This window comes from Conger conger, chromosome 3, assembly GCF_963514075.1.
Source record: "Conger conger chromosome 3, fConCon1.1, whole genome shotgun sequence".
NCBI classification, from domain to species: Eukaryota; Metazoa; Chordata; class Actinopteri; order Anguilliformes; family Congridae; genus Conger; species Conger conger.
In genome coordinates, this window is record NC_083762.1 from 26,218,450 (window position 1) to 26,242,168 (window position 23,719).

Genomic DNA, 23,719 nt, shown 5'->3' on the forward strand with positions numbered 1-23,719 from the left:
ATTGCAAGCTGGAGTTATGGTATTCATAGTAATTAAAAGCCAACTTTGGTAACGGATAACAGTGAAAATTATTTTTTTATTTTATTATTCTTACATAAGCCCAGTTACATAAGTATTTTATATCAATTCCTGGGAAATTGGTGCTTTATTGATGTTCAATAACATTTCTGGACTTTTCTTATATCAATAATGTTTGCAATATTTTATGTACTAGAAATCGAACAAACAAATGACCATGAAGAGTAGTTTTATGTTCAATAAACTGCAAGTTTTTCTACAGAAACAGGTGAAGGTTCTGTATTTCAGTCCAGTGGCAAAATAAAAAAGAAAGTATGTGCTACACTTCAGCAAATAAGATGTTGCAAGGGAGCTTGCATAACTGAAGAGATACTGTATTTCACTGTACATTCTATGAAAAATAAAAGCTATTGATGAAAGTTTTAAAATGACTGAAGTGAAGTATTTAGAAAAAAAAATTGCATCTTTAATTAAATAATTTAACAAATATGTTTTCCACTTCTTTGCATCACTAGTCTGGATATGTCATTGTTATACAATGTCATTTAGATTCAAATGTGTATGCAATTTGTTTAATCTTACTTGAAATGTTTTTATTTATTTATGTTTTATCATTAATTTAAAGAATTTCAAATAGCACCATAGTGAATTCACAATCATAGCATTCATGGGATTTCAGTGTTAAAACCGTCATATCAACATTGTTTTATGTTTGGCTTGTTTTTTTATGGTGAGATATTAGTTGTTTGCCAGCAGGGGGGGCCCGAAACCAAATAATAATATTCTGTGGAGCTTGTAACTCTACCAGAGGAGGGTGCCCTTACACAAGGAATGACTGAAAAATATTTAAAACACCAGCATCGCAATTGACTAAATTCTCTCTTTAGGACAAATCCAAATTAATATTGAGCGTGAATATTTCTTAGCCTCAAGAAACAGGCTAATAAAAAAATACAATCCATTGAACTAGTCATAGTGGAGGGATGGTATCAATAGTTTGGAGGACTAAGTAAAATAGTGATGCATAATTTTTCATGCAGAAGGCATCGTTGCTCACCTCTCTACGCAGTCAGAGAGCCGCGAGCAGTGGTTGGATGCTGGGGCATCATGGCCGCCCACTGCATAGAGGAAGCTGTTGTACGTGGCAACACCCACTCCTCCTCGCCTTTTGGTCATGGGGGCGCACATGCTCCATTTGTTGGTGTGCGGATCGAAGCACTCCATGGACCGCAGGCAAGAGCTTCCATCTCGACCTCCGACTGCAAACAATCTGGAAAACAATAGCCAGCTTAGGGGTTGTAAAAAGAAACATATTTTGCTGTAGCTGTTTGCTGTAGTGAGCATCCTTTAGGCTAAACACATTTCTAACGTATATACAGTGCATGCAGTATGTATAATGTATTAACTGTAACAGAATGTGATCTCTATTAAAGGCAAATGGAGTAAGAAATACAGGTAATTATTGGACATTTTATCATGGTATAAGAACTTGCTTCATTTAGGAAAAGGGACATGATCTTTATATCGCATGAAGTCCAAAAACCTGAACAACATACGTCTTACTAAACTACAAACTGTTTTTTTTCCAGTGCATTTCAAGCTGTTTTATTTCTGTTCCACGCCCAATATGAAGTGGGTCCACGCAAATCCAAAGAGCTTTGGTTGAGACAATTGAGAAAATTAGTTGGGCTTTAATACTAAAAACAATAGTATAGCAGTCATTTTGATTGGTTGAAAAGGCGTACGGTCGAGAGTGCCATATGGGGCTGAAAGGGTTAAATACTGTTTTCCCAAGCCTTTGAAACACAGTTCCCTGTGGTTTGAAAAGGAAGCAAGCCAGGAGGAAACACCTTGATTGTGTTTTTTTCTGACCTGGATGCACAGGCCTGTCAGTGAACACCAATATCTTTCACAACCCGACATCCCTGTTGAAACCAAGAGCCAGCTGAGTTCCAAGACAAAAGCAACCCCCCTCCTCAGCAGCCCCTGAATCAACAATGGAGACAAGCCCTTCAAAGTCATTCGTTTTGTGAAAGGCACTGGAATCAGGGTCTCCTAACCCATTTCCTTTCGAGTCAGGAAACTTGAGGAAGAGCAGTGAATGTGCCACTTAATTCAGGAGCTGCTATGGTGAGAGCCCACAGAGACAGAAGCAGTAAAGTGCTGTAGCATGGAGCCGTGCGTCACTATGTGAAATGCAGCTCACTGGTTCAGAGAAATGACCTCATCTCAACTGTAGACATTTATTTCTTTCTTTCTTTCTTCATAAGATATATTGTGGGCCTATGAATTACCCAGGAACACAGGGAATAAGGCACACATACTGTGTTCTTTCCACCACAGAGTGTTTTTCTAGCCTAATACCATAAGCTAATTCCACTAACAGCCTGATGTTTTGGATTAGACCACAATCAGGGATTTTGTCCCCTCCTTAGGTGTTAAAAAAGCAGTTTGCTTGTTTAAAAGATCAGGCTATTAATGGCTGATTAATTTCTTGCTGCTTCAGTGATTGCTTTCATCATGCAGGTGAACAATAAACATTGGCAGCGGATTAGGCAAGTAATTCTCTGGCTCATTTGGGATACCTGAGTGACAAGTGACTGTGTGTATGCTGTATACTAAGTTCCTCTGTTACAGTGTCTATCTCTAGTTTGCCACACATTTTGACAAAGACGCCATGCTTACATTTGGGCCCCAGAGGAAAAGCTGGATTCTGGTTTGCATTCCATCTCAAATCCTTCAATTACTTAACCAAAATACGTTAGTCTCTTCATTGCATGATATTGAACGCTATCCTCAAGTCTATGGACTTAAGAATGTCAGATTAAATAAAACTACAAGCAGTAATAAGCAGGGCACAAACAGCATGTGGTAAGTATTTGTTTTTTAAGTTGTAAGGACACAAATTAGATGGATGGTAAAAAACATTTTCTATTTCTGTCCCAAAATTTGACTTTGTATTCCTTCACTTAGAGGTCAATAAACCAGCCACTGATAACCCTGTCACATGCCCACTGTCGACTCATTGGCTGATTGATCAAGCAACTGAGGAGTAACAGGCATTATATTTATTTTCAATGGAACAGAACTTAAAATTGAGCTGATGGCTATAGCGCCGCCATGTGGCCAATCGGCACTAAATTGAAAGAATAATGGTATGGAGGTACAATCTATCGTTATGACAATTTGCATATGAATCGATCGCATGAAAGTCAGAGAAGTAACATATGAAAAAATTCAAAATGGCCACCAATTCATATACATAGACTTATTTTGACCGAGGTTATTAATCAGAGTAGCAGGTTAGAAACATCATTTTTTTATTTTTAGAAATGGATGAGCTCTATGGTGCCAGTTCTTTGTGCATCAAAGCTTCAAGGAGCCACTCCTCTACTAGGTCTTGCCGAGTTGCGATCGCATGCATCGCTTTTTCGTCCATGAAATCTAAACTAATCTGATAACTAAGAGTAGCAGGAAGATAGAGACACAATATGCCTATGCAATCTATCTTTGATAGATTCATATGAATCTATCATCTGCCCTTAATATACTGTGTGTATTGTCCATTCAGTTCAGTAATAGCTTGCTTGAAAAATAATTGCTATAGTCACTCCCCATTAGCAAAAAAGCAACACTTTCCCTCACTATGTAGCACATTGTTTTTTGGCTAAGTGTCAAACCCAAACAAAATAAAATGATCTGGCAGACATTGACCCCCGTTTGGGACAATGGGAAGGGGTTGGCACTCTGACCAATAAGAGGATAACCATTTTTCTCACAGAGCGAAGGCAGATAAAAACAAAGGCAGTAAAAACTGATAAGCACGTTAGTAATAAATTACATGTCTTAGGGCCTGATATTCTTTATAAGACCTTTCGCATGTGCAAAACCTTTTAGCACATGCAAAACCAGTAACAAAATCAGTGATTGGTGTAAAAAACATTCCATGACCAATCATTGGTGCACACCCATACGATAAAGTGACGACCCTTCGTGGGAAAATACATGTTGCATGGAATTTCAGAAATAAGAATGCATTTGGGTGAAGAGTACCACGGTGAACAGCACTTACTTTCCGTTAAGTGACGCAACTCCCACGGTGCTCCGGGGAGTGGACATGCTGGCCACGTAGTTCCACTGTCGTGCCTGGGGGTCCCACCTCTCCACCGTGTTCAGATAGCTCCATCCATCATGGCCCCCCACAGCATACATGGGTCCTTCCAGCACAGCGATCCCTGCTCAAAATGAAAATGGACAGTGCTGTGGTTCTGTGTCAAATACCCTGGGACACATCAAAATGGTTCACCGTGGCAACTCCCACATCATTTTCTGGGACTGATCTCTCAATTAGGATTCTAAATTTGGTACAAATTGGAACAAATTGAGATTTGAACTGACAGGAAGTGAGAAGAGAAAATCTACCTTGATTCCAGAATGAGTCAGACACAGTTATTCACAATACTGTTATTTCAGGTTTACTCAATGCAAATATAATAGCAGCCCGGCTCTTATGTGCATCGTAAATACTCTTAAAACTGTGCTGTGAGTGCAAATGCGGACTAGTTCAAGTCCGGTACACACAGCCTGTTGAAATTCAATTATATATGGCTTTTTATATGAATAAAACATCTTTGGCACTGCTGTTTGAACTGTTGAAAAAAAAATCAAATGTCACCTGATATGCGTTATATAAACACAAGGGCAGACTATAACAGGATGCATGCTGGAATCAAAATGATGCTTCCTCCTAGAGGTAGCTGGTCCCCTGGCCCCGAACTCGATTACAGCATGAGGCCTCAGAGTGGCTCTGGAACACCCATTAAACATTCATGCCGCATCCTTCCTCTGCCACTGTTGCAGGGCTGTGCCGAAATGATCCCTTCTCTTTCTGTGGAAGCGCAATAAATCTTCGAACGATGATACTTTTTGACAGACTCTCGACATTTAAATTGTGGTTTGAGAGGCCAGCATTTGGAGCGGCCTAGCACTCTGATGAATGCAGTACACCCCTCAGGACACGAGGGAACTCACAGAGGTATGCTTTGTAGCCCTAAATCAAGTGAAACATCACAATGCAATGATTTTCTTCCGTGCAAAAATTAAATGTTCATACATTCATATATTTTGTGGCCTTAATATGAGTTTGCCAGCTCATTGATTCCATTTTATTTTATGGATGAGATCAGATGGCTGGGTTTTTGAAAACTGCTCAATAAATCTTTAATTAAAACACAACTAGAGCAGAACTTAAACTGTGTTTCATCCTACCACACTGATGAGACACAGCCCAAGATGGCTTACTTCAAGGAGCAGCAGCACAATTAAGGGATATTGTGAGACATAAAGACACAACAGCCATGTGTTTAGAGCTTATGCTCCATGAGGGACATAAGCAGGCAGCAAGCAGCATAACATCCATGCATCATCAACTGCCGTATAATCTCCATAGCATCCTCTGCAGCTGCATTGCTCTATCACAGACACGACAGCTCCGTCAGTGATGCAGACGTCTGCCACCCGAACACACACACAGTCCATCTTACAGAAACAACACAGCAGTGTAAATGTACTGCAGTATCATAGCAGTTTAAATCAAATAACAGAGCACTAATTACATTTTACAACAAGCTCATTTTCAAAAACACTGTCCAGAAAAAATACAGTTGCAGAACAATACGCACGCCCAATTTCCGCAGCAGAACTGACACACATTTCTTGGACATGAAGCAACTGTCCAATTGTTTTCTTTTTCCCCTCCATAATATCTGCACATAAAACTGTTTCCTCTTCCTCAGAAGCCACAATTTGACGCTTTTAATAGAACAATAAATATTACAGGGACAACAATATTTAGTCAAACTGCACAACTTACAATTTGCTGCTTGACCTGATTGTTGAGGCACAGTACAGATGACTCACCGCTGTTATTGTGCGAACACATTCTGCAAACCGGAAGAGCCAGTAATGTTGTGCTATTGTTGGTGCCAGGAGGTCAGAGTGAGGTGGACAGCATGTTTTTCTCTATCGTTCTCTCTGAAGTAGAAGGCACATCCCAGAGGAGGCTAACTGCATATTGCTTTTCTATTTCAGAGGGAGCTGGGTGAAACTTAAAGAAACATTGGTCTTCACAAGCTCACAATTCGCCTCTCTTCACACCCAGAGTATTAATTAAAGAAGAAATGTGATACGATGACACTCACCAAAGCATCCCATACTGCTAAGTGCCCTATCGAGGCACACAAATGCTATACAGCAGGTTTTTTTTTTTTTTACCAACATTGCATTCATGGGTTAGGAAACCTTATTACACCAGCAAACCGCATGCAGTGGGTGTTGGCTAGCACCTACAGTTGCAAGCCATGAACGCAGGTCACAAGCGTGTAAATCAGCTATCATTCTCATTCACCTGCCTCGTTTTGGTTTTGTATTGTACTTTTGTGCACAGCAACACTCCTAAACTCTGTGGGCTGGCCATGTGTGTCCGAGGGGTGGAAAAATTAATCTTGCAGTCAGATTAAATGAGAATTATAGGCCTGTAGGCCTTTATTTTACTTCAACTATTACATACACCTAATGGCCTACACTTGATAGGAATGTTATGCATTCTGCTATTTGCAATATTCAAATGAACCCTACCCATCACCCAGAAGGCATCCATCAGTAATCACAGTTACTCCAAATGTAGCTGTACGCACAGCCAGATCAATTACAGTTGATAATAGCCAAGCCTACTCTGTAACTGGCATCACATACAACGTCTTGGGCGTGTATTTCAAATACACATGATACCTTGTGTAAATAAGAGTATGCTATGGAGTTGCTGTAAGGTGTATTTCTTCACTTTGAAGGGAGGCTACTGACTCTAATAGATTTCAAGTTTTTATGCTAAGCTAACATGTTATGCTTACATGGAAATTGAGCCAGTGAGTGCACAAAATTAAAAATGAAATTGAACATCTAGTCTGAGTAAGTCAGAAAAAAGGTATATTTCTCAAAACCTTATCCTTTAATATAAGGGAGCCTGGTTGATATAATAGAAATACATTTGTTGGGCATGGGACATTTGCTGGAATACTTCTTTAAAAAAGTTTTAAAAGGCATGTTTTCATTCCAATTTATGGAGGTACTAAAATCACAACAGGCAATTTCCCTCACCGCAGGGTATTCAAATTGCATAATCCTCAACCCCTCATACATTATTCTGCTTATATAGCGGCTTACAAACAAAAAGCATTATAAACTTTCTAAATAAATATTTACTTTATTCTGTTCAGATTAGAAGAATAAATATCCTTTATTTTCATGTGTTTCTTCTTGTGTCCTCTAAGTTCCAGCACATAATTATATCTCAATGTGAAATAAAAAAGAATGAGTCCCCACATATCTGAGAGTAATCGATGAGTCCATTACGCGTGCCCATGCCTACTAAATTCAGTACAGTAAATGCTTTGTTTGAGCAGTAGATATAACCATAAATTCTTTGTGGGTTGAAATAGAAATTAAACATTGCGGTACTAGAATATTCTAACATATACTACTAAAAAAGGATAAATTAGAAATAACGGCCTGTCTCCAATAATAGCCTCCATTAAATAGAGGACTGCTTCTCTTTTCTGAGGATTGATGTAAATAAAGGCCGAGGCCACGATTTGACCTTCATGCAGTATATGGAAAATCAGCCTGTTAAGATGACAAACAGAAGTGACATCAAAAAAGGAAAAAGATCACAACAGTATGTACAAGGTCAGCCCGCTCCCTTGCTCATTTTTTTTGTATTCAGATAACAACAAATTAATTTTATATTGTCACTGCCCATGAGGTTGCTGTAGATTCCGCTTTATATCTGGAAAAAACCATAAAGACCTTACCTAGTCCATGTCTGTGGGTTGACATGGGGGGCATTGTTGACCATACTTTGGTTATTGTGTTATAGCACTCCACCATGTTGGATGTCTTGAGGCCATCCCTGCCCCCCACCACATAAAGCTTGTTGTCAATCACCGCCACTCCAAACTGTAGCCGCCGCCCATTCATGATGCCAACCTGTATCCACCTGTTTGTGCGCAGGTCATACTTTTCAATTGTAGTTGAACCTGTAATATAAGCAAGAGAAAGAAGTGGTATAATTTATATTGTTTTACCTCACACAAATAAATAAAATAGTGGCTGGCTGAATATCAGTCTTGAAAAGGCTATTTTGTAACATATGTCTATCTAATCCATTTTCCATGGTTCAAATATTGACGTAACAATGGACAACGTTAGCTCAAATTATACACAAATGAACTCAGTGATCACTTTATTAGGTAGACCCGTACACCAGCTTGTTAAAGGTACAATAGGAAAGATTTGTTAAAACATTGTTACAAGACCATTGTAAATCCCTACCTAGCATTGAAAAAGGCTAATTTGGCACTCTGTACCAAATCATTGGATAGCTGTACAATAATTCAAGCTCATTGGTTGAAAATTGGTTCTAATTGCCACAGCCAATGGCATTTCAATGTCAGCACATTCACAGAGAAGGTGTTAGTTGCTGCTATTCCTCTCTTGAGCATTAGAAGTCCGAAATTACCTACTGTACCTTTAATGCAAATATTCATCAGCCAATCATGTTGAAAGATGCAGCATTCAACATTAAGCAAGACATGGTTAAGAGGTTCAGTTGTTTTTAAGCCCAAATGTGAGAATGGGGAAGAAATGTGATCTAAGTGACTTTGACCGTAGAATTATCATTGGCGCCAAACAGGGTGGTTTGAGTATCTCAGAAACTGCTGGTCTCCTTAGATTTTCTATTTCACTATTTCTCTATCTTCTTAATGATGTTCCAACCAAGTTTGGTAAGTCTATTGTCTGGCCTATGTCTCTGACTATTTTTTCCTTACTTCTTAGCCTGGCTTTCTTGACTTAATTTGGCACAACTCTGTTCCTTATGCTGATAACAGACTCCAAGTGCAATCAAAAGCAAAACGATTATACCTGTACTAAGAAACAGCCGAGAAGACAATTTTCCAAATACTTTTGCTCCCCTAAAATGGGGGCACTATTTATAAAAAAAATGATGTCATTCCTAAACAGATCACCTAAGAGTTTGCGTTGACTTTTTACAATGACTGCAAATACTTCACATTACAGTCTTTTAGGGCACAGGTGAGATTTCCACACCGGTTTCACCTTCTGAACGGTTTTCCCTCCTTCCCTTGAAGGTGCTCAAGTGGAAAAGCCAGGAGCCTCTATTACCTATGCCTGTGCTCTTCACTGGCTGCCTTTAATTACTGTTATAGGCCATGCAGCAGCACCCGTTCAAATGTTAAAATGTCACCGGAAGCAGAGTTTTTCTCTGATTAATTCCTTTGCAAGTTGCATGTTATAATTTCAGCAAACCGAAAATGGAGTCGGTAATACCTTATGCTTCATTAATGCAGTGTTTTTCCATTACGTCAGTTTGTGCAGTACTGTGTGTGGAATGACTCCAGGGGAGGGACTGCTAGGGATGGAAACTGCCTCGGCTGAAACATAATTAGCTAATTTGTATAATATTCCAAAGGAAAAGGGGTCAGAGCTAATTGTTTGATTACATTTTTGTCAAACTTGATGATGTAAAATACTGTTTAATAATATATAACCTGCATATAACAGTATTACATTGTTATGAATTTAACCAAACTACACGAAACATGTTAACACATCAAAATTATAATCATAAAACCAAAATTGAGTTCAATTGTGAAAAACATTTCTCATTGGGTATTCTTTATAGTATTAAAGCTTCATGTATTGACATGCATGCAGCCAGAAGTTCATGTTCTAAATGAAAAACATAAATATGGTGCTATTGTATGTATGTATTGGAGGATATTCATCAAAGATAATAGCGAGAGGGGTCAAAGGAAATTGTCCATTTCATAACTAATGTTCACCAGGGCTTTTTAGCGTGACCATTTTAGCAATAGACTACTAATATTACCATCAGCCTTTTTCATATCTGTCTGTTGATGATAATCAACTCCTCTAAGTAATGTAGGTAGGAAATAATAAATAATTAAAATAATTTGTTATTTAGCTGACACTTTTATCCAAAGTGACATTTGTGATTAGACTAATCTCTTTGATTAGGCTCAAAACAGCAATAACATTGGCAGTGCTTTTATCCAATATTATTTCAGTTCAGAGACAGTACACAGTCTCACATCTAGCAGCTCCTTAAAATAGAGATACTATTAATATAGGAGAATAGTTATCACATTTTGCAATGCCTGGTTGTGTTAAGTCACACTGTGACAAAGTTCCTTGCCTTGGAGTATTTCTGCAGCTCGTATGAACTGTGATATTATTTTGTATAATAGTTTGACAGTAAGTCACAGCTTATTGAGCTTGCCAAATGATAACTTACAGATTTGTGTTTTTGTTGTGGCAGGAGTGGACACAATATTTTGGTGTCCCTAAATTCTGTATTCATTTTTTTGATTTGGAGTCCAAAATAATGGCACAGCAATTCATCAGCGCATTTACCAAAAGCTCACCAGACAGTAACAATAGACAAAAGATCTGAAGCAGGCTGAGAAATTAGATTTCTAAAACATAAAGGACAGCCTTCCTCTTCATGGATTTAAAATTAGGAGGCGATAAAACAGTAATGGCTACAGAAATAAAGCCATTGAAACACACACCTTTTTAGGGCTGTAAATTCACTTTTTTGCCAATAGCACTGGTGATACTAATGTCAAATACTTCGTAGCAAAAAATATAGATAGCATAAACCATGAGGATAACTTTGATTAAAATAAACCTTTAAACACTGTGACAAATTAAATGTTTGAATACAATAATTCATAATATCAGCTACACAAGGTAAAAACTCAATTTTGCCAACTCCAGCGAACAGACTGACTTTGCGCTACCGCTCGAAATCTCTCACAGTGTAAGGTGGGAATTATAGTTCTAAAGCACCACTATTTATGGGGAATGCTATGGAATAATTATGACAACTTGAAATACATCTCCCATAATGCAGGCAATTGTCAGTCTGAGGAGAGATATTGTGTTGAACTTTTAATCCCGCAGATTTAACATTACTAATGATAAACCTTAATTGAACAAAACAACTTGTCACGTGGGTGTGATAGGAATGTTTTTATGCTCACATAGTACATATTTTAATCAGAAATGCTACAATATTGTTGCACATTGCAGCCCTGCTTTTTGCATATCACAGTGAAGACATTTTGTTCATCATTTTGAATAGACTTCTCATTCCCATCACAGCACTTCACCCTTTGCACTTTGCCCCCCCTAGAGGGCAAATTCCACCCATTTTGTACTAGTCTTATAAAAGTGATCAAAAACTATTTACTATACACACTGTTACAGGCCAAAATTAAAGAAGAGGCTTTTACCATTCAGAAATTTGAGACAGAACATGTACATGCAGTGTAAACAAATTAAATACACCTCATGTTTTTATAATTCAGCACTGAATATCACAATTCAAGGACCAACCCAGAACTTTCTATTTGTGCACAAACTTGATGTGAACTTCTGTGCAAAATAGGGATGTAACAAATCATCAGTTTTTGCAAACATTTACAATCCCACTTTTAAAGCAGTTAACCGTGTAACCAATACTGCTTATGATCACTAGGGGCCATATCTTAAATAAAAAAGTATTGACAGATTTAAGTGCATTTTCAAACTTCATTTGGGTCATCTTAATAGTTCCATTTAGACGTCAACATTGCAAATCAGCATTTTTGTAACATTTATGATTTACATTTACATTGACATCATGCAGTGTAACCTCACAGTTACAGCGGCCTGTAGTTAAACCCCTGCAGTTGACAGAACATTCAGGCATGTTGATCGATTGCGTGTCATTTTTTAAGATGCATTGGTTAAAATTATAATATATACTATATTTTCATCCCTCTTCCCCATGGCTTCTGCCTGACAGACTTGATTGGCATGAAATGTGTAAATCTGCTGCTGTTAGGAACTTTGTTACAGGTTTTGCACTCAAAATTCTGTGCTCAAGCAATATTTGCCTGATATAATATGATAACAGCTGGTCTATTTTACCACAGGGGACTGATCTAATGATTTTACTTCTATGCCAATACAGGTCTCTATATAATTGGATATATTTTTATACAACGGTAAACTTTGCCAATGCATTTGATTTTATATGGCGCAGGGCAATCGTGGTGAGATGAACGTGAGATGAACATGGTCCATTTTTCACTGAAAGCAGGGAATTTCCACATTCAATATCCGATGGCTACCGATCAAAGGACTAAGCTCTGGCCAACATTAGATAGAACACAACACAGCCTTTATGTGACCTTTTTAATTTGCCTACTTAGTAATAGCTATTGCGTGTTGTCCAATGATGTATTGCTATTGTAGAATACGGCATAGTGGAAAGCTATGTTCAGTTCGCCAGTAGTTTGAATTTGCGTGTCAATGAATAAACACGGATCCTCTGTGAACCTTAAGAAGCGCCATACAATAAGCCATAAGTGAACCAACAGCTACAGATTTAAAACATACAGAAATTATTTGATAACAGTAATACAGTAGCATTAAATTGGAAGCAGTGTTTGCATTCTTGACCCACTGAAATGGCCAAAGATTGCATGGTAGAACTGCTGCAGCTTGTCGATTGCTAGTTTAGAATGTAAACAGCATATCATGATGTTGCATGCAAAATTTGTCCAATGATGTAGCCTATTGCTTTGTTTATTTGTATGTAGATACGACATAGTGGAAAGCTAAATTAAATTTTACCAGCCGTGTGTCAACGAATAATCACGGATCCTCTGTGAACCTTAAGAAATGACATAATGTTACAATAAGCCATAAGTGAACCAACAGCTACGAATTTGAAAGAAATTATATGATGACGATAATACTGTAGCATTCAATTCCCAGCATTTGCATTTTAAACCCCCAGAAATTGCCAAAGATTGCTACAACGACTGTAGCTTGTCCATTGCTAGCTTAGAATGTAAACATCAATAATGCGCCTGGTGGTGAACAGGCATTTATTTTAAACTGAGCCTCAGAAAAACTAAACTCAGCTTCAAAAAAAAATGATTGGTTATTGGTTAGCAGTTTTATGTAGACGTTTACACTCAGTTTGGGTTAACTATATGGCAAAGATATCGGTAGGCATTTCAATTTCCCAAAACTTCACCTAGATGTCCTCAAGTGTCCCCAAATACAAACCATCTGCATATCTTTTTGTCCAGACACATGAATGATCAAAAAGTTTATTTTTCTATTAAAACTGATTTTTTAAATACAATGTAGCTTCATAACCAGGTGGGATTTGGTTCTATCAATATGTCTGTTTGCAAAACAAACATATATTTCTACCAAACTGGAAATATGTTGGCCAGATGTGGAATAAAAGTGAGCTAAGAATAGAAAAACCATGTCTTCTTATATTGGAACATGATTTTTTGATGTAGAGAAATGGTATAAAGGATTGTTAGAAAATGCCTTTTATTGTCTGTCTGGTGAAGGTAGGGGTTGTAAACCATGAGCATAGCCGGGGGGAGACTAAAGTTTTATGGTCCTGCTTTGCAAATAAGAGTCTGTTAAGGATTTAAACTGCTGTCCTCATTAGTGGAGAGTCTTTTAAAAAATCTGGCAGTTTTATTACTTTGCAGTTTTTTGTATGATATAAATATGAACGCAGAAATAATTTGCGATGTCGATGACTCAACCATAACAAGGCAAAGTGGATAGGGTTAAGCCATACGACTATCACTTTGTCCATGTGGAGCTTTGAGATCAGATGTCACTTTGTCCTTCAGGGTCCCTTAACACAACTCTTTTTTCTGACAAAGAGGCAACCACAGTTATGTCAATCCTTTTTATTGAGAGATTGAATCCCTGCTATGGCAGTGATAAATCAAAATCCATCTGCCAACAGAAACAACAAACCAATTACAAATAGATTTATGAAGTTGGCCTTCTGAAAAATCGAAGATTCAGCAAGTTGCTTGACAGCATGTGAGCTGCTGTTCCTTTGCTTAGCAGGTTCTCTTACCCAGCGTACCTGTCATGGCTTAACACCAACTTGCTTTATCCCTCTGAAGTTTGTTATTTGACAAATATCATCATACAAGAGAAGAAAAGCTTTTCCTTCCTGGGATGTGCTGCATGCCCAGCTCCTTATCCACAACCCCAAAAAGGACTAAAATCACGTATTAATTCCATTTCTGCAATACTGCGGTCACATACATTTTTGCCTGGAGTAAAGTGGGCTCACCTTTGGTGGCATCCATGCCACCCACTGCGTAGAGCGCACCAACGGTGGACTTCCGGGGCTTGGTCCTGGGGCTTTGGAGCATGGGACGACGTTCTGGCAACAGGTGGTACTTCATGGCTTCCATAAGAAGCTTCTGACACTCCAGGTCATCGGAAAACATCTTATTATTTTCAAGATCAGCAAGAAGCTAAAATATAAAAATAAAATGACCATTATTATAAAATAATAACTTACATGCAATATTTAATCTATAAAACAATCTATAGTTCTTTGGATTTAAAATGCATTCATACCAGTGGTTCAGCAAGCAAAGCATTGTAGTAAAAATGTACAATTATTTGTGCAGCTGATTGGTGTTTATGAACTTTAATCCAAGAGATATAGCAATCATATTGTACAGTGTACAATCACATTCTACATTGTAGAATTATGCCCAATGACCTAAAGAGAACAGAAAATAAGCACCCTGTTATGGGAACTTTAATCCAAGAGTTATAGAGAAATTAGTTTCATAAGAAATTAGTTTCATGAATTTTTCCATTCATAAGGCAAAAAATTATCTGAGCATTCCTATTCCTGAGCTCACAAATACAGAATGCCCTGAATATGTGACATGACATGATTCCACATGATAGAGGCAAGCTTTATATCATAATTGAACCTTTCAAAATCCGCATTTTATTAACACCCACATTCAAGACTGGAGCGTCAGGGAAACTGCAGGCAATGCAATTAATGTGTGGAGGGCCCTACAATAACTTCTAATCTTTTCGGTTTATTTACTATCTTTCCTGGTCTGCAGAGATCATCTAAAATGTATGACCGCACATGAGCCATTGCCTACAGTCATAGCTGTGACAACAGTAAAGGATAGGTGCCACGGAAGATCACTCTAACCTGCTCTCTGCCATCCACAGCTTTATATAGCATTACAAATAGTTAAAATATTTATTAGATACTTTTTTATTTAGTCATTTCAACATGGGGACAAAGAATGCAATTGGTATCATTGGGCAATAAGTTTGTATATCACAGACAGAGCATGTTCCGAATCAAATTGCGATTATCACAAATATTATGCCACATACATTATGGCCTCAACAAAACTGAAATGTTTGCCACCAAAAATGGAAATAAGACTGAAATAAAGCCCCATTCTTGTGATTACGCAAAATTGTGTTTGAGTCTCTCGCTGAGAAACTATACCCTGAAGGTTTAGTTTGTTTGATAGGTATTACCCAGCTGAACCCTTTAATTAACAACACATTTAAAACACATTTTAAAAGATACATTTTCATTGATCTTCCTCAAAGCATATTATTTGATTACAATAAAAATGATGCCCATTAATGGATAACAGTAGTATGAGTAACATGAGTAACAGCATCACAAAAAATTAAAGATGGAGCCTGATCTTCATGTTTCTGGTTTATTCTGCTTAATATTTCTTATTGAATTACAAGGGCAGCATTAGCCTTGCAATGGCCAAGGGTCTGTCCAACAGTTCTGCATGGAATGCCATTGCCTTTAGGAATACCACAGGCAAATTTCCTTCATTATTCTTGTTTAACAGTTTTTGTTTGTTTTTTGTTTGTATAAAATGACATACGAATGGCAGACTCACACTGCATCAAGAGCTGAGGCTGATCAATTATAAAAATGCCACAGCCATTAATCAAGCCGTTTGTGAAATTCAGAGCTGAGGAGAAGATTTACAGCTGTAGGATTATACAGTACTAGCTTGAGTGCAGTTTTCAAGTTGTTTCATGCTTTTTTCCTGACAATATAATATTTGCATTAAAAAAAATTGGCAGTTGACATACTGGAACAGTAATCTTTATAGTTTTATGTATGTTGTGTTTTTTTACCTACATTTTTATCTGCAGTAAAGCTCCTGACCTGCAGATTGGCTGGTCAACCAAACAGGAATGAAATATCATACGCAATTACACCTTATCAAGTGACATATCAAAAACGCATGCATTAACAAAACTAAGTCACAGAAAACCAGAGATACTATCAGAATTTAGCAAAGGTATGTGCTCTGTCACTACTGCTAAAGAACACACCCTCATGGAACTGGAATATACTGTAAAATATAGTGAAACACAAATATTATTTCTATATTGCAACACTTACAAATATATTGGCAAAATGCAAATATACTCATTATTGCCACTTTAAGATATAGTCATATATTGCACTTCCGTGAAATATTATTATAACTTATTAATAATTAATCGCAAAAGCCTATGTTTTAAGTGAAATGTTTGCATTTGATGAAAGCTTCAAAAGACAGTTACCTAACACTAACATCAGCCTGCTGTCCATCATGGTATCAGCACAGGTCTCTGACAACTATTACAGCCATGCATATCTACTGTACATCTAGCAACATGTGCTCACCACTGGGTATATTATTTAAGATTCAAACCTATCAAATAATTCATATTCTTAGAGTAGTGCACTATAAAGTATATTGGCAATCTTGCATATTAAATGATGTGCACTCAATGATTGTGTCACTCACAAACCACTTTGATTCTCAGTGTAAGAATAAGTTATAATACAAATATTATATATATATACAAATTTTGTAATCAGCGGCACGGATGGTGCAGTGGGTAGCACTGCTGCCTCACAGCAAGGAGGTCCTGGGTTTGAATCCCCATCGGCCAGGGCCTCTCTGTGTGGAGTTTGCATGTTCTCCCCGTGTTCGTGTGGGTTTCCTCCGGGTACTCCGGTTTCCTCCCACAGTCCAAAGACATGCAGGTTAGGCTGATTGGAGAGTCTAAATTGCCCATAGGTATGAGTGTGTGAGTGAATGGTGTGCCTGCCTTTCGCCCAATGTATGCTGGGATAGGCTCCAGCCTCCCTGTGACCCTGTTCAGGATAAGCGGGTTAGGATAATGAATTAATTAATTAATTAATTTTGTAGTCATAGCTAGTACGCATAACAGTGCATGGTTTAAAAGTATAGTTAGCATCATTGTTTTCCATTTCAACAATAATGCTGCTGTCTGAAACGCATTTATTCAGTCAAATCTTAAGCCAGTTAGCTAGGTAGCGAGGTAGAACACAAACATTAACACTGCCATTGCCATTTTTCCATGTATCTAGAGCTAGCTGGATAGCCTACTGAACTCACTGTTGGTCACCTAGCTAATACACCAACATAACAAGATGGTCTATTTTTTGGCTGCCCTTGCTTTACTGTATCAGACACGTTTTCACAAATTGAGTGCTTGCTTGCCATTTTGGACAGTAAATGAGACTGGCTGCTGCTGGCCTACTGTCTGTGTGCTATGTAACTTAATGTCATCAAGCTGCAACAACTGCACCCAATAATGTTGTTAAACATAAAGGTCTCACATTCATTTAGAACTTGAAATTAGCCTCATTCATGTTAGCATTGCGTCTCCCCATGTTAAGTCTATGGACAAAATGTATAATTTTGAGGACCAATTCAAACTGAATAAAATGTACAGTTGTATATTTATGAATTACCAACATAATGAGTTGTCTTGTGTCAGGATCAGTTGGATTTAATTGAGTTCATTTTGCACATAAAAGCAGTAGTTGGCAAGCTTGTTGCCATGGTAGAAGACCAGCAAAATGGCACTGAGATTTTGAAACAAGTGAGACATTGAGGTTCAAAATGAGCTACTTTCAATATTGCAGTATATTCCATTTCCATAAGGGCAATGGGCCCTTTAAAAGTTACTAATATTTCTGCCAAAAAATGCCCAAACAACCTCCATTACCTATGCATTTATATCTCTGAGATTCTACTGTGGCTAATGGCAAAATGGTAGAGCTTCCAGCAGGCAGTCTCTTTGGCACACCTGTGGTGGCAGGAGAGGCAGACGGATGTAAGCTAGCAAGATGCCCAGATCTTGCTGTCGGTGCTGGACATCGTGCCGCACCCACATCATCAAGGCCTGGAAAATGGTCTCCTCGTCTGGCACATTGATGTCGTCGCTAGCCAGGAGCTTCACAATCTCAGCTGTGGGGAGAAGCAGGAACTCCTGGTTCTGGATGACTTCAAGGAAGTGCTCCTGCAACAAAGGTGGCATCCTGGGGACTTAATAAAATAGGAAACAGCAGCAAACTGTGTTGTGTCAAAATTCACTTTCAAGCTGTTATAGGCTTTTGATTGTATATTAAATTGTCACTCCTTGCTATACATTAAACGTTGATCAAGAATCAAAATATGACATTAGTTTGAATTCTGAGGCTACAGATTCAATTCACCTGAAATTCTGTTTGTCCATACATGCATTTATGCCAGCAGCATGTCAGGTCACCCACTACTGAAACTATGTGTAAAAAAAAAGCTCATGATTCCTTAAAATAGTAAGATTTAACATGGACCCAAATAAAATTGCTCCCATTCATGGTTCTGTTAATCTCCAGGAAATAACTGCCCCTATACTGATGCTTACTGAAGGATCACTCTATAATATTCTAAAGAAAAGAAGATTTGGAAAATCTGTCACTTTGTCTGCTATGCATTTCATGTATCAAAATGCTACAATACTGCACCTTGCAAATAAGGAGACCAAGCTTCAAGTTATTGATAATTTCAATCTGTTCTAAATGACTTTGCCTCTACTAAATATGGGCTCAGGCTTTTAGAGCTCAGCATGAGACGTTGTAATGAAATGGGTTCCATTCACTGATCTAATAGGGTTTTGCTTAATGCAGATCCACATCCTACAACCACAGTTGTACATTGATACAGATTCATTATAGCCAATTACCATCACACATGACAGCAACAGATAATTGAATTACATACATTTCACTGTACTACTTCCAAGGGCCATTTTGTGAGATAAACAATGAATTTGAACCAAGAGTTGTTTTCTTGCAACGTTTTTTACAATACTCAATATTAAGAAAAACACAGAGGCACAGCAAAAAGGTAGCAAACTGAATCTTGTGGTTCAGCATGAAAGCATCTGTCGTTAAACATAGCACAGGGCTGTTTATTCATTATTAGTTAAAGTCTGCTGTATAAACTAATTGTTCTCACAAGCTGCAAAGACCTGTTTTGAAAGAATAATATCTTGCCCATAAAAACATGAGATAGGTTACACTATTGGTATTGTCATTACCATAAATTACTCTGAAAATGTAGTTGTAAAAATCCAAAGGTTACTTAAATTTTATACTTCTAGAGACGGGTTGACATCTCCAAGATTTAACAATACTAGGGTCATTAACAGACTAGATTAGACTTGAAGCAGCATGTCAACACTTTCACAGAAAGGAACAGGATATCACGATCACACTGTGGAAAGAAATGGAAAAAAAACACGGCTTTCAAAATAGAACTGTTCATCTGATCTCATGAGATAGCAAGACAGGAAGCTGTGCAGTCTGTGTGTTCATTATTAAAGTGAGTGGACAGGAAGTTGTCCTGTTTGTGTCTTCTGGTTGGATGAACCTCTACTCTGAACAGCCCAGTGTAAACATTCAGACCAGATGTCCTTTAGGAGATAACAGCCCATCTCCTGAGTCGTTTCCGCTTTTGTTCAGGCATTTTTGTCCGCCAAATGTGTGCTCTGGATGTTGCCTGACACATCACCCCCAGCTCTCCTCTTCTCTTGCTGCTTTCCTGGGCATCACTGACATGACAATTCTATGACCTACAGTATTGTTTCAGTTTTGGGGATGGTAGGGGGAACTGACCAAAACCTGGAAAGGTCAATGTCCTCCAAAAACCTCCAAAAAGTAGATGAAAGAATCATGCTTTTCATTGTACTCACATTCTTTTTTCAGTATTAACCCTTTCCACTTTGCCCCCCTAGAGGGCAATTTCCACCTATTTTGTACTAGTCCTAAAAAAGTGTTAAATTTAAGACAGAACAAATTATGTCAGAGTATGTACAAACAGTGTACACAAAAGTACTTTCAAATAACACATTTTATAGTTTAGCACTGGATATCTCAATATCTAAGTCAAGGACCAACCCGGAACTACTTTATATTTGTGCACAAACTTGATGTGAACTGATTAAACAAACACTTAGGTTGCCTGTAGTCTGTTATCTGTGTCTTGACATCCCCAGCCTCACTGTTTACTTCCATTCCTCCAAACACCAGCTCAGGGAAGACTTATGCAAAAAGAATTACGAAGTTTTAAGAGAACCTAGCGCTTAATATCAAGAAATGTGTGGACGGTTTTGTTGATTTGTTGAAGTGCAAAGTTGTATGGGAACCATCGCCTCATTTGAATCAACATCATGGCGCTGTCTAATGTCTAAAAGTTTATGTTACACATTCGTTACTGATATACAGCTACTGCTAGAAATAAATCAAACTTGCCAATTCTCCCTTCATCACATATAATTATCCAAATTGCTTGTATAGCACATAATTTTACCGTATACTCATAGTCTTAACAGTGGGTAAAAAAATATATATTGTTGGTATTCTCAGATGTTCAGCAAAAAAATAAAATAAATGGAACTGGAGCTGACATGCTGTGAATCACCATTTTAATTCACTGCCCCCGATTCTCTAGGGGGAAATGAAATTGTCTTGTTGGGTCGGGAGTTTGTGAGCCAGGTCTTATCGACAGTCTTTTTTGTTATTCCAGTGATCACCGGCATCCTCAGGGAAGATCTGGATGGCCATCACAAAGCCAGCTCACAAAGCAGATGGCCCCCGTGACACTGAAACAGAACCAGGAGAGCACATCTCCTGGCCTCAGGAGCAAGATTAATGCTGTTCTCTGGCATTCTGGGTCTCAGTTTATTACAGGTGGACATGAGGGCAGTTCCTGACACCCAATACCCGCCTCCTGAATAATAAACTCGGAAACACATTACCATGGCTGCAGGCCTGAAGCCAATGTGCTGTTAGGAACTATTTGCTTTGAAACCTCTTACATTGCTTGCACCCTATTCTTAGCTGATTTAACTCTCTTCTCCCTTCCCACAGAGATATTTGTTTCATATGAGGTCCTTGTGGTCCCATCAGCTGCAGTGAAACACACATTTTGTCAAGACTTAGGAAGTGTGCTGCAGTTACCATGGTATAGCTGTGGGCCACATTCAGCAGGTCCATGCACCCTTGGGCGTCAGCGAAGGAGCGGATTCCCAAGCAGTTGGAAGGGTGGAGCTGCTTCATGAGGAAGTTGCAGCACACCTCGATGACCTGAGAGAGTTGGAGAAGGCATGCAGCTGCCAGCAGACTCTCAATGGTCTCCTCCTTTAGTTCCAGTACACCTGCAAATTAACAGAAAAACCGTAAATTACCCAAGAGAACCCCCTGCTAATCCAACCAGAGACAGATACAGATACAGTACACCTATGCAGCCATCCATGGTTAACAGGGCATCTGTACAGCCACCCAAGTGCAACAGAATAGTCTGGAAGCCAATAAGATTCCATATAATGCTTACACAGGTGTATATTCTCTCTGGTTGGTTGTACAAGCATTACATGGAATCTAATTGGCTTCTGGAAGCCAGCACATAGACACAATTTTCAACTGTATCACATCTCTAGTTAAAACAGAAACTAACATGATTTTCTCTGGCTAAATATTATATGAAATATAAAGTCTGCGACTGCGAGCCAAATTTGTTACATCACATAAAAAAGGCTGAACCAAACTGGATTTATGTTTCTGGAAGAACACCATGTTTTTTGGATAGAAACATCCTTAGCTTCAAGTCCAGTAAAAAACTGTGTAAAAAGACCCATTCTGCACAACAACAGCAGCGATTGGGTTGTTGTGATTAATGACTGAGGCTCAATTCAATACTCCACATCCGTGTTATTTGCAGTATGTGGAACAAAGCTCATGAGAGGAGAAGTGTCTTCTAAGCGAACTCCAGCCCCTGAGTATTCAGCTTTGCTATGCCAGTAGAGCAGGATGGCAGAGAAGGTCGTATGTGTGGGCCCAGGTGTGACACTGCCATAGCAACCTTGAGGAATGCACTCCAACTGGGAGTAAACAGTGTGACCACGCTGGATAAGAGCATCATTCAACAACAAATCATTACTTTAGGGCCCAAGAGACTGTGTCTGAGACCAGATTGCAGGGCTATGTTCTGCAACTGCAGCACATAGCATTTTCACGTAAGCTGTTAAAGCAATGAACAGCCCCCCTGGTGACTTTGCCGATGGAGATGGAGAGAAAGATGGAGTAATGTGTTTTTAATATCGCTGCACAGCTGCCCAAAAGAAAAACTGCAATCTAAATCATTTTGAAAGCAGCAGGCTCTGCTAACAAGGCCCATTGATTTGATCCACTGATACACGTGGGCAGCAATTCCCAACAGCGCAATTGAAAAGCCTCGTAAATCCAAAGCCATTTTTTACATTCTGGTAGTTTTACAGGGTGGGAAATACAGCTAATTACTTTCAATGTTATTGAGAAATTGTGAGATAATTCTGTAATATGAAACAAATATCAATACACTGTACATTGTGAAGGGGAACAATGTTTGAACTGTTTTGTCCTGACTAGAAACCACAGAGCTAAACTGAAAATTCAGATAAACTATCAATGTATATGTAAGGAATAATCCACAATGAGATGGTCATAACACAGTTTTAACGGAAGATGCAGAGGTGAAGAACCACCTGCCGAGTGCATTAAAACCGTGTAATGGCCTCCTCGGAGTGGATTATTCCGCTTATACCATGGTCCTTTACAGAGATAGAAATATAAACAGGGTTTGTTAATATTTCCCGCCAATTCACCCTCAAAATAAAACTTTTTTTGCTGGCACTAACTACTTCAGTCCCAGCATGTTGCTATGGTTAGATATGTTGGCTAAATTCTGATCAAAATAGAGAAGCTAGATGGCTAAATCCGGTTTTGATATATTTTTAATATACCTAATTTTTTCAAGGTTTTAAAGAAAGCTTAAATTGGTTTCTTATTTGCCACTTAGTATTCATAATTCCCAGTCCACCTTGATTTTTTTACACCGGCTGTTTTTAAATTGCAAAATCGTCTTGGGCTACATACACAACTACCGTATATCACACAATTTAGCTAACATAGCCAGCTTTGTGCTGGTCATATCTAGCCATAAAAGATTATGGATAATTGAGAATTGTCCTTTTACAAACAACCATTTCAGAATGTCACATAGAAACGTTAGCTAGCAAACCAGCAAAACATTAGATGCAGCAATTTAGAATGGTTTACTTACCGGTACTATCGGCCAAACTTTGAAGGATTATACATTACATTAATGGCATTTGGCAGACGCTCTTATCCAGAGCAACATACAATTGATGAGACTAAGCAGGAGACAATCCTCCCCTGGAGCAATGCAGGGTTAAGGGCCTTGCTCAAGGGCCCAACGGCTGTGCGGATCTTATTGTGGCTACACCAGGGAACGAACCACCAATCTTGTGGGTCCCAGTCATGTACTTTAACCACTACGCTACAGGG

At 38.4% G+C, this 23,719-nt stretch overlaps 1 protein-coding gene across 4 annotated transcripts in view; it reads right to left on the reverse strand.

Annotated features, from left to right (window-relative positions):
- Nucleotides 1–23,719, reverse strand: part of klhl4 (kelch-like family member 4) — a 117,460-nt gene that overhangs the window by 6,459 nt on the left and 87,282 nt on the right. For all 4 annotated transcript variants that reach the window (XM_061236710.1, XM_061236709.1, XM_061236711.1 and 1 more), the window contains exons 4-9: nucleotides 21,335–21,531; nucleotides 18,139–18,351; nucleotides 14,294–14,480; nucleotides 7,887–8,111; nucleotides 4,091–4,253; nucleotides 1,076–1,288 (exon numbers count right to left, since the gene is read on the reverse strand). In XM_061236710.1, the coding sequence (XP_061092694.1) occupies nucleotides 1,076–1,288; nucleotides 4,091–4,253; nucleotides 7,887–8,111; nucleotides 14,294–14,480; nucleotides 18,139–18,351; nucleotides 21,335–21,531 (1,198 nt within the window). The remainder of the gene's footprint in view (nucleotides 1–1,075; nucleotides 1,289–4,090; nucleotides 4,254–7,886; nucleotides 8,112–14,293; nucleotides 14,481–18,138; nucleotides 18,352–21,334; nucleotides 21,532–23,719) is intronic.